Source organism: Macaca thibetana, chromosome 3 (genome assembly GCF_024542745.1).
Source record: "Macaca thibetana thibetana isolate TM-01 chromosome 3, ASM2454274v1, whole genome shotgun sequence".
Lineage (NCBI taxonomy): Eukaryota > Metazoa > Chordata > Mammalia > Primates > Cercopithecidae > Macaca > Macaca thibetana.
Window position 1 is genome coordinate 120,238,217 of NC_065580.1, and position 12,502 is coordinate 120,250,718.

Consider the following 12,502-nt stretch of genomic DNA (forward strand, 5'->3'; position numbering starts at 1 on the left):
AAGGAACTTAAATTTACAAGTAAAAAACAAATAATCCCATTAAAAAGTGGGCAAAGGACACGAACAGACACTTCTCAAAAGAAGACATTCATGGGGCAAACAAACATATGAAAAAAAGCTCAACATTACTGATCATTAGAGAAATGCAAATCAAAACCATGATAAGATACCAACTCACACCAGTCAGAATAGCAATTATTAAAAGGTCAAGAAACAACAGATGCTGGCGAGGTTGCAGAGAAACAGGAACGCTTTTACACTGTTGGTGGGAGTGTAAATTAGTTCAAACATTGTGGAAGATGTTGTGGCAATTCCTCAAAGGTCTACAACCAGAAATGCCATTTCACCCAGCAATCCCATTACTGAGTATATACCCAAAGAAATATAAATCATTCTATTCCATGTCATTGAAGCAAAGACATGGAATCAACCCAAATGCCCATCAGTGATAGACTGGATAAAGAAAATGTGGTACATATACACCATGAAATACTATGCAGCCATAAAAAGGAACAAGATCATGTCCTTTACAGGGACATGGATGGAGCTGGAAGCCATTATCCTCAGCAAACTAATGCAGGAACAGAAATGTTCTCACTTATAAGTGGTAGCTGAACAATGAGAACACATCAACACAGGAAGGGGAACAACACACAATGGGGCCTGTTGGTGGTGTGAGGAGGAAGAGCATTAGGAAAAATAGCTAATACATGCTGGGCTTACTATCCATGTGATGGGCTGATAGGTACAGCAAACCACCATGGCACATGTTTATGTAACAAGCCTGCACATCCTGCACATTACCCAAGAATTTAAAATAAAAATAATTTTTTTTAAAAAAAAGGAAACCTACAAAACTTTTAGGAAAAAAAACTTAGAATATCTTTGGGATCTAGGATGAGGCAAATAATTTTTCATCTTAACACAAAAAGCATGATTCACAAAAGCAAACCTGATAAACCAAATTTTAAAACAGGCTCTGCAAAGATCCTGTCAAGAAGATGAAAAGACAAAATACAGAGTGGTAGAAAATACTTACAAATAATATATATCCAACAAAGAAAGAGTATCTATCTATCTGTGTATGTGTATTAAATATCAAAAAACTCAACAGTAATATACCAAACAATCCAATTAAAAAATGGTCAAAAGATATGAACAGAAATTTTACCAAAGAGGATGTACAGATGGCAAATAAACTCATAATATATTTTATTAATATAAAATATATTAAATACGTCATTAGAAAGTATAGAAATGCAAATTAAGACCATAATGAAATATTACTTCACACCTATCAGAATGGCTAAAACAAAAGATAATTATAACACCAATTGCTGGTGGAGACATGGAGTAACTGGACTATCCTTATATTGCTGGTAGAAATACAAAATGGTACAGCCATTCTGAAATACAGTTTGGCAGTTTCTTATTAAACTAAATATGCAACTATCATATGATCAATCAACTGCACTTTAGGTATTTACCCCACAGAAATAAATACTTAGGTCTATAGAAAAACAATCCACAAATGTCCTTAGAAGCTTTATATGCAACAGCCAAAAACTCAAAGCAACCTAGATATCTTTCAATGGGTAAGTCATTTAACAAACTGTGGTATATGCATACTTTGGAATGCAACTCAGCAATAAGAAAGAGTGTGTGATAGATGCACAAAACTTACAGCAATCTCCAAGGAATTTGGAAAAATGAAAAAAAGTCAATCCCCTAAGATTATGTACTATAGTACTGTATTTGTATAATACTTTTGAAATGACAATACAGAATTAGAGAAGATTGGTGGTTGCCAGAAATTCTGGATGGAGGTAGGAGGGAAAGCGGGTTCAATTATAAAAGGTCAACACGAGGTATCCTTCTTTTGATGGGACTGCTCTGTATCTTGTCTATGGTTGTAGATACCTGAGTCTACCCATGGGATAAAAATGGCAGAATTACACACACACACACACATACACACACACACACACAAAAGTACACATAAACCTGGAAAAATATGAATAAGATGGGTAGACTGTGACAAAATCACTATCTTAGTTTACAAGATATTATGATTTGGGGAAGCTAGCTAATGAATACATGGAATCTGTCTGTATTATTTCTTGCAACCATATGTTAATCTACATTTATCTCAAAACAAAAAGTTTAACCTGAAAAAACAGGCCTAAGGTTTAACTTGCCTTTTCAGAACCATTCTCAGTCTACTTTTCTAAGCTACTGGACCTTAAATTATTGAAAACTTAGTAATTGCTGAACATGCAATAACCTTTCCTTGTATTTAACTGAAAATGGTTTAAGAGTCAACAATTTGAGTATGACAATGAAGCAGAACAGTTTCAATGCTCAAGCACTTCTGTTCTTGTGTATGACCTGCAGCCTTAATTTTCTGCGTAAAAATGGTTACATTATTTCCTTAGCTTTGTTTGTTGGAGACAAAGAAGGAATGCTTGTTAAGTATGTCAAAACATAATCTTATCTTGCGAATTTTTGTTCATATATCATAGAAGATAGATTTTTCATTTGCCCAGAAAGCTTGTATAACACATTTGGAAATTTCTGCTCTGTAACATCTTTAGAGCTGACAGACTGTTTTTTACTTCATGCTGAAAAGTGTCATCTTACGGTTTTGTGAACTGGCCAGAAATTCACAGGTTTTAAGGGTCTTGAGAAAATTTATATTGAACATTGCTCTTTGTCTAACAAATAAAAGATGTTAATTTATTCCTATTTTTAAAAATAGGCCTAGAAAATATAGGAAAAAATTTTTCTTTTCTTTTTCTTTTTTGTTTTCTAAGGCAGAGTCTCACGCTGTCATCCAGCCTGGAATACAGTGGCATGATCTGGGTTCACTGCAGCTTCCAGTTCAAGTGATTCTCTGGCCTCAGTCTCCTGAGTAGCTGGGATTATAGGCATGCACCACCACGCCTGGCTAATTTTTTTGTATTTTTAGAAGAGATGGTGTTTTTCCATGTTGACAATACAGAATTAGAGAAGATTGGTGGTTGCCAGGAATTCTGGATGGAGGTAGGAGGGAAAGCGGGTTCAATTATAAAAGGTCAACACAAGGTATCCTTCTTTTGATGGGACTGCTCTGTATCTTGTCAGCTGGTCTCGAACTCCTGGTCTCAAGCGATCCACCCGCCTCAGCCTCCCAAAGTTCTGGGCAATTTTTATTTTCTAGATAGGAAACAATCTCTTAGAAAACAAAACTAAACAAAACAAAAGCAAAACAACTCAGAGAATTAAAACTGATAGGTCTCATTACAAAAAAAAAAAAAATTGAAACTTCTGTTAGTATAAACATCTTAAGTGAGAGAAGGTAGAAATTATTTATAGCATGCATAAGGAAAAGCTAGTATCTAGAACAGCAAAATATCTAAAAATTAGTAAGAAAAAGACAAACTATGCAAAAGGAAGATGACAATTGAATTGAAAAGGCAATCTACTGAATAATAAAAATATGAAAAGATGTTCTAACTTACTAATAATTAAGGAAGTGTATATTAAAGCAATGAATCACCATTTTATACATTTAGTGTCTTGCCATATTCAAAACTGATAACAATTCTTGATTTTATTCTGTAATTTTCTAAAATTTTTAATGGTTTTTAATATATATAGAAAATTATAAGTTGATTTTACTTCTTACAATCCAGGTAATGGTGAATATCTTGCTCAACACAGTAAAAAACATGAGTCAAAAAGAAAATGCCACTTGTAGTTTATATAAAATTTTAAAATTTGGAATTATCCTTTACTTAGAATATAAGAGATTAATAAGCTAAAAACAAAATACAGAATACAATGCATTTGACATAAAATTAATATCTACATAGCTATACATCTCTCTATAGCTATTCAGACACACACACATACGCACAGAGAGAGCTCACACAAATAAGATTTGAATAACCCACCAAAGACCAAAAAATGCATATTAAAACTATAAAATACCATTAATTTATCATATTGGCAACACTTCAAAATACAGCATTAAAGGAGTTTTAGAAACTGAGGTTCTCATCTACTACAGCAGGGTTGCAAATTGCTATACAAAAGAATCAACCAAAATAGCACTATGAATTCCCTGCAGATTTTCCTTTACAGAATTCATCTTTCTGAAAGACTAACAACTTATCTTACAAAATACAGCAATGTTAGTATGGTGAGGGGGTATGGTGTATGTGTGTGTATACACAGACCAACGGCAGATGGATGGATGGACACATATTTAAATGTTCCACACAGTACCATCTGAGGTAGGGAAAATGTGAAACAAACTAAATAGTAATTAACTGAAGAATGCTCAAATAAAATCTGAAACACCATGTAGCTATTAGAAAGATTAAAGGAGGTATGTATAATAAAATATAATCAATTGCATTGGTTTTAAGCATTAAAAGAGTAGGTCTTCAAAGTCAGTTTATTAATCAGGTCTTCATCCTGCTGGCATTCATATAACAGTGGTATACATAGCAGGATACCATAAAGCATAAGAATACTAACTCTAGGACCAGAATTCCTAAATTGAAATCTGAGTTCTCCCCTCCCCTCCTTAATAGCCGTGGTCTTGAGAAAGTCATTTAACCACTCTGTTTCCTTACATTTACAAGACCAAAAATAGCAGTGCCTACATCACAGTTTGTGGTGAAATACATTTAATATAAATAAATTAGAACAATGCTTACACTAGGCAAGCATTACATAAATATGGATTTTGCTGTTGTTGTAATAATTACATGTAAAATCACAGCACCACCTGGTGTATCATAAGTGCTCAGTAAATATTAGCTATCATTATCATTATTATAAACCAGTACTCATTTTAGGCACTTCTACATTTGTTAGCATATGTGAATATGTACTTATGAGTGATTCTGAAGTACATTTATTATAAGTTAGGTACATGAAGTAACAAGAGAGAGATAACTACTATGTAACAAAAATGAAACATGACTGATTAAAAGGTTTAAACGAATTATTTGCCTAACAAAGTTAATTATCTTACCAAAACATTATGTCTCTCTTTGGCTATATGGGAAAGTATTTTTTGATTAACCAAAATATTATCAAGAAACCACTAACCATTCTGCCAGTTGTTTGGCACCCTTGCTGTCAAAGTAATGGTGTATAAGTTATCTTATTGACACTGTAACAAATTACCACATACCTAATGTTCTAAACACCACAAATTTAGGACCTTAAGGCTGTGGAGATCAGAAATCCAAAATGAGTCTTACTAAGCAAAAATCAAGCTGTACTCATTCTGAAAGCTTTAGGGGGAATCCAATTCTTTGCCATTTCCAGCTGTGGTGGCTGCCTGTATTATTTGGCATGTGGCTTCTTTGATCTTCAAAGAAAATCACTGCAACCTCTCCTTTTGTCAGCACATTTCCTTTTTCTGCCTTTGACCCTCTTGCCTTCCTCTTAGAAGGAACCCTGTGATTACTACTGGACCCACCCAGATAATTCAGGATAATCTCATCGCAATCCATCTGCTAAATCCCTTTTTCCATGTAGGGCAACGCACTTACATGTTCTGGATATGACTAGATATGGACATGTTTAGGAGCCATTATTCTGTCTGCCACACATGGGTCCCACTAGTGAGATGGAACCTACAAGCAACTTGGGTTCAGGCTGTTCTCCTGCCTACTCCATATTGACAGAGCAGGAGCACCGTCATCTCAGACAAACACCGCCACTTTAAGTTCTAGTTCCCTTTCTAGCCTCATGCATTTCACGGAAATCACCTCTCTTCTAAATACAAGCAGCCAGAAAGAGCAGACAGTAAAACACAGATAAGAGAGCTGCGGCACAGAGGGAGATGGGTTAAAGTCTCTTGGGTAACTGCCAAACCTCACCCTTATACAACGGGTCCCAGTAAAACAGTGGGCCTTGGCCAGGGGCAGTAGCTCATGCCTGTAATCCCAGCACTTTGGGAGGCCGAGGTGGGCAGATCATGAGGTCAGGAAATTGAGACCATCCTGGCTAACACAGTGATACCCATCTCCACCAAAAATACAAAAAATTAGCCGGGTGTGGTGGCATGTGCCTGTAGTCCCAGCTAGTCGGGAAGCTGAGGCAGGAGAATCACTTGAACCCGGGAAGTGGAGGTTGCAGTGAGCTGAGATGGCGCCACTGCACTCCAGCCTGGGTGACAGAGTGAGACTCCGTCTCAAAAAAAAATAAAACAGTGGGCCTTAATAAGCACATTCCTTTCCCTTTCCCTTCCGATGCACGATAGAGAAGCTAAAAGCAGATTTGGGGGATATGCCTGCAGCTGCAAAAAGATGCATGGGAACAGACACACAACTCTCCCTCCCAGATAAGCACAACAAAGAGACACAGAAGCAGTCCAAGCCTCTGATAAACTCTCCCACCCTGAATCCTTAAAAACTCTTAGTCTGTAAGAGAGTGTGCCTCTGACCTAACTCAGCTAGAAGGCATCTCTCAGGTTTGTTTTCTAAAATAAACCTGTCTTGACTGGAGAGCCACCTTTTCATGTTTCTTTCCTCTTTCTGTAATTCTTACAAATATCAACTGACCTCTGCCAATTGTAAGCCTCAAAAGGTCAACCCGCCAGAAAAGGAATTTACAGTGGTGTTTCACGCTCCTGTTTTGGGGGATGGCAGTGTACCAGAAATCATGATTCTCAAATTTAAAATACTTAGAATTTAATATAGTACAAGCCATAATATCGTAATAATTTGAAAACATTTATACATACCTGGCCCTAAAATTCATCTGTGTGTACATGTCAACATTCCCCTGAAGAAAAAAAGACTGCGATCTGTTAACCATTCTGTGCCCTCACCACTAACCCTTTACAAAGTACTTACATAGGGAGGCAGTAATTCTTTTTTAATTAAATGAGACTAAAAATAAAGTCCCTTTAAGACAAACCTACTTAAACATATTTAAATGTTTAAAATAATTAAGGAAGGTTAAAACACAACTAACTTTACTTCTTACCATATATAGCATATTTTAGTTGAAGACGTTTAACAATTTCTTCCACAGTAGGTTTATATTCGAGGAAACATGTATAAATTCCACTCATACTCTCCTCAAAATTTTGGAATACAAGGCTTCCTGTGGATGTTATTTGTGCAGTGCGGTTTTCTACTAAAGGAATAAGATACAGTTATGAGTTGCTTAAATTACATGAGACAACTACCAAAACATTTTCTCGGCAAGGTAAAACCATCATAATTTACCAACACAGTCAATGAAAGGAGCAGGGGGCATAGCTAGGACATTGCATCTGGTGTCTGCTAACAGTGGATGCCAGGATAACCTTCTTACTGACAGATGTTCACTAACCAGAGTTCATCAATTACATTGTTGCCGAAGTAGAAAGAGACTAACAAGGATACATACAGAATATGCTCCTAATCTGCTCCTTGCATTGAACTGGGCACGATCAGAAATACAGTACACATATATACAAATATATACACATAAATACATACACATACTTTAACATGATTATATTTATATTCAATGACAAATTAGGCCCTCAGTAAGCTTACAAACTATATATGAAACAAATAAATAATACACCCAGAACAAAGGCTATCAGAATATAATCACTAACAAGAGATTTCTTATCACTACATATGATAAAAGGCAAAATTTAGCTTATAAATTTGAGGTTTGCAGAAGAAGAAAAATATTGGATATGAGATCACTTGACTTGCCCAACATCACATAATCACACAGTTGCAGTGCTGGGGGTTAGAATGGGATGTAAGCACCCTTTTCATTTCAACATACTTCATTATTTAAGTGTCATACAGGGAGAAAGCTCTGTTGTGAAATGAAAAGTAAATCTGCCTTTGGAGGCATTGACACTTGGGTCTCAGACCTACCTTTCCCTCTCACAAACTGTAACCGTGAGTAACCTATTAATTTTTCTGAGATCCAGTTCCCTCATTTGTACAACGAAAAACCAAAATATATGATAGCCTATCTCACAGGATTTCTCTGTATAACAAATACAATGAATGCTAAAGTACTTGAAAAAGCTATAAATCTGTTATTCTGAAAGTTTATAACCACAGTTTTTAATTAGAAAAATTCTTAGATTAAAATTTGCTTAGTCAATAATTTGATATTCCATTCATCAGAAGTGAAAGTACTACATCAGGAAATAATTGTCTACCTTTTTTCTTTTTTCTATTTTAGGTAAACGATTTATTGCTTATAAATTTTAAGTTGAAATATTTCTCCAAGACAAATGATGAGTGTTCATAGGGATGAAATTTTCATTATTTATTTGTTCAATAAATATTTACTGAGTGTCTAGTACATACAAGCCCTGCTTCAGGTATTGGAAGATAAATGAACAGATGGATATACCCACCATCAAGGAATTTACATAGAGCATTATGCCTTGAGAACTTCCATTTCTATATCCTGGATGATGCTGAAAAACGTGATATGAATTTAGAATACATTTCTATTGTAATGCCTATTTCTTCATGATTATCTTTTGATGAAATATTACATATTTATCCTAACACACCAAGTCTTTTATAAACGAAGTCAACAGTTTGCAAGAGTTCACTATGTATTTCAGCAGAAACACCTCGTAGAGATATAATAAAGGGTTCTCATGAAGTTTAAAGAAATTATAGAATATTACGTCATCAATGAGATTACATATTCCTTGGCAATCATTTGAAATGAATGTTTTCCACACTAAAGAAAGCAATTAATAGGTGTATCAAAATATATACCTAAATGCCTACTACAACACTAAACATTATGACAGCCAGAAAATGTAGTAGTATACAATCTATAATAAAATGCCCCCTGACTGCCTTCTTATTTAAAAAATGTTTAAGTAGATCTAAAAAATAAAGGGGCTCAGAGCCAAGATAGCCAACCAGACATGGCCAGCAAGAGCTTCTCCCACCAAGAGATAAGACCATCAAGAAGATCAGCACACTCTGAGCAGATGTTCAGAAGGAAGGCATTGAGAGTAGACAGAGGTAGGACACCGACCCTGGACTGAAGGAGCAAGAAGCTGGGGACCCTGCACAGAGTATCCAAGCATCAGGACTTATTCCTCGCCCTGAGTGGCTCCTGGGGAAGGGGTAAGTTAAATAGACATGGAGTGGCCCACTGTCACTACGGACCTCTAGAATCCTAGCTACAGGAGAATCCATGGATATTTGGGCTGGCAAGGGAGGGTTGGTGGGGACAAGGCTCCCCTGCATGGAACCCAGAGTATTTGCCATGGGACCTGCTGCAGTGGAGCATGGCCAGGGACACCATCCCCCAAGGCTTGCCAAAATCAGAGCTGAACTGAACAAAATTGTGACACAAAAAGACATACAAAAGATCAACAAAACCAAAGGCTGGTTTTCTGAAAGAATAAATAAGACTGGTAGACTGCTTGCTGGACTAATACAGCAAAAAAAAAAAAAGAGAGAGGATCCAAATAAACACCATCAGAAATGACAAAGGGGACATTACCACTGACCCCAGAGACATATAAAAAACCCTCAGAGACTATTACAAACACTTCCATGCCCATTAACTAGAAACCCTAGAGAAATGGATACATTGCTAGAAACATACACCCTCTCCCATGATTGAACCAGGAAGAAATTGAAAACCTGAACAGACCAGTAGTGAGTCCTGACACTGAAACTGTAATTAAAAACCCATCAACAACAAAAGCCCTGGACCAGACAGACTCACAGCCAAATTCCACCTGACATATAAAGAAGGTCTGGTACCAATTCTAGCTAAACTATTCCAAAAAATTGAGGAGGATCGGCTCTTTCCTAGCTCATTCTACAAAGCCAGTATCATTCTGATATAAAAATCTGGTGGACACAAAATGAAAAAAGAAAATTTTAGGATAATAACCCTGATGAACATAGATGCGAAAATCCTCAACAAAATACTAGCCTAGCAAATCCAGAAGCACATCAAAAAGCTAATTCATCACAATCAAATAGGGTTTATCCCTGGGATGCAAGGTTGGTTCAACATACACAAATCATAAATTTGATTCATCACAGAAACAAAACTAAAAACAAAAATCACGTGATCATCTCAACAGATGCAGAAAAGCCATTCAATGAAATTCAACCTCTCTTTATGTTAAAAACCCTCAATAAACTGGGCATCAAAGGAGAACATAGTAATAGCCATGTGTGACAAACCCACAGTCAACATCATACTAAACAGGCAAAAGTTAGAGGCATTTCCCCTTGAGAACCAGAACAAGAAAAGAATGCACACCCTCACCACTCCTATTAACATAGTTCTGGAAGTTCAAACCAGGGGATCAGGCAAGAGAAATAAATAAAAAGTCATACAAATAGGAAGAGAGGACTTCAAATTATATGCCTTCACAGACTATTTGATTCTATACCTAGAAAACTCCATCGTGGCCTGGCGTGGTGGCCCACACGCATAATCCCAGTATGTTGGGAGGTCGAGGCAGGCAGATCATTTGAGGCCAGGAGTTCAAGGCTAGCCTAGCCAACATAGTGAAACCCCATCTCTACTAAAAATACTAAAATTAACCAGGCATAGCGGTGCATGCCTGTAATCCCAGCTAATAAAGGTTGATTTTAATGATGTTAATGATTTCTCCTGGCTACTCCATATTGACAGAGCAGAAGCACCATCATCTTGAACAAACACTGCCACTTTAAGTTCCATCTCTCCTTCTAGCCTGATGCATTTCAAGGAAATCATCTCTCTTCTAATTACAAGCAGTCAGAAAGAGCAGACAGTAAAACATACATAAGACAGGAAGCTGAGGCACGAGAATGGCTTGAACCTGAGAGGCAGAGGTTGCAGTGAACCACTGCACTCCAGCCTGGGTGACAGACTGAGACTCCATCTCAAAAAAAACAAAGCAAACAAACAAACAAAAAAACATTGCTTCTGTTCAAAGGCTTCTGGATCTGAAAAACAACTCCAGCAAAGTTCCAAGATACAAAATCAATGTATAAAAATCAGTAGCAGTTCTATACACCAATAACATCCAAACTGAGAACCAAATCAAGAACACAATCCCATTCACAATGGCGACAAAAGAATAAAATACCTAGGAATACAGTTAAGGGAGGTGAAAGATCTCTACTATGAGAATTACAAAGTACTGCTTGAAGAAATCACAGATGACACAAACAAATGGAAAAACATTCCATGCTCATGGGTAGAATCAATATTGTTAAAATAACCATACTACCCAAAACAGTTTACAGATTCAATGCTTTTCCCATCAAATTACCAATGAAATTTTACATAGATTAGAAAAAACTTACCATAAAACTCATATGGAAACAAAAAAGAGCTGGAACACCCAAAGTAATCCTAAGTAAAAAGAGCAAAGCCAGAAGCAACACACTACCTGACTTCAAACTATACTACAGGGCTATAATAACTAAAACAGCATAGTACTGGTATAAAAACAGATACATAGACTAATGGAACAGAATAGAGACCCCACAAATAAAGTCACACACCTATAACCATCTGATCTTCGACAAAAATGACAAAAACAAGCAATGGAGAAATGAGTCTCTATTCAATAAATGGTGCTGGAATAACTGCCGAGCCACATGCATAAGATTGAAACTGGTGCCCTTTCTTCCACCATACATAAAAAATCAATGCAAGATGAATTAAAGACTTAAATGTAAGGGACCCCCGGAGAAAGGGCAAAGCAAGATGGCTAAATAGAAGGCTCTATTGAACATCCTTCCTGCAAGGACACCAAGTTAACAACTATACACAGAAAAAATACCTTCTCTTAATAACAAAAATCAGATGAGCACTCATAGTGCCTGGTTTTAACTTCATATTGTAGTGGGATTGATAAGGAATCAGAGAGACTGATGGGGTTCAGAAGGATATATATTATTTAGGTGCACCAGCCCAGTCGGATTAACATCGAAAGGACTGGGCCCCAAACAAAGAGTCATTACCTTTTAAGCATTTTGTGGGGTCAGGGAAGATCTGTGCAGGTGGAAGCATGTTACAGAAGTGAGAAACAAAGACAGTTATTCAATTAATTGAGACATGCATTACATCATTTTTTACTTTTCAAGAAATAACATGTTTTGCCACTTGAGTCTATCTGTCTAGTGACCTTGCAGCTAGAGAAACAGGGTCTTCACAATGCCTGGAAAAGGAGGAGAGATAAGGCTCACTAGCCACAGATAAACAGGCAGTTAATTTTTGAAGGACTCCAGCTCTTTCTTTTTCTCAGGGGGAATTGGATTTTCTTACATACAACTGAATTTCTGCTTACACATTTTTTAATTTCTTTTAATTTCTGTTCCATTCCCCCATTTGGTGCTTTTTATCACAAAGGCATTAATACAAAGCACCACTATTTGCCATCTTTTCACGGAGCTAAGCTTTTTCTTCTACTGGCAGCAGCTGATATTTGGTTAGTGCCATCAATTGCACAGTAGTGTGTCGGGTTACTACTGCCTCTATAGTT

General features: G+C 36.5%; 1 protein-coding gene across 5 annotated transcripts in view; it reads right to left on the minus strand.

Moving 5' to 3' along the window:
• ZPBP (zona pellucida binding protein) overlaps positions 1-12,502 on the minus strand; it is a 149,140-nt gene that overhangs the window by 107,350 nt on the left and 29,288 nt on the right. For 2 of the 5 annotated variants that reach the window (XM_050785557.1, XM_050785559.1), the window contains exon 4: positions 6,994-7,146. The exons of 1 other annotated variant lie outside the window; for it this stretch is intronic. In XM_050785557.1, coding sequence (XP_050641514.1) covers positions 6,994-7,146 — 153 coding nt within the window. The remainder of the gene's footprint in view (positions 1-6,993; positions 7,147-12,502) is intronic. 2 more of the 5 variants (XM_050785560.1, XM_050785558.1) reach the window with 1 other exon arrangement.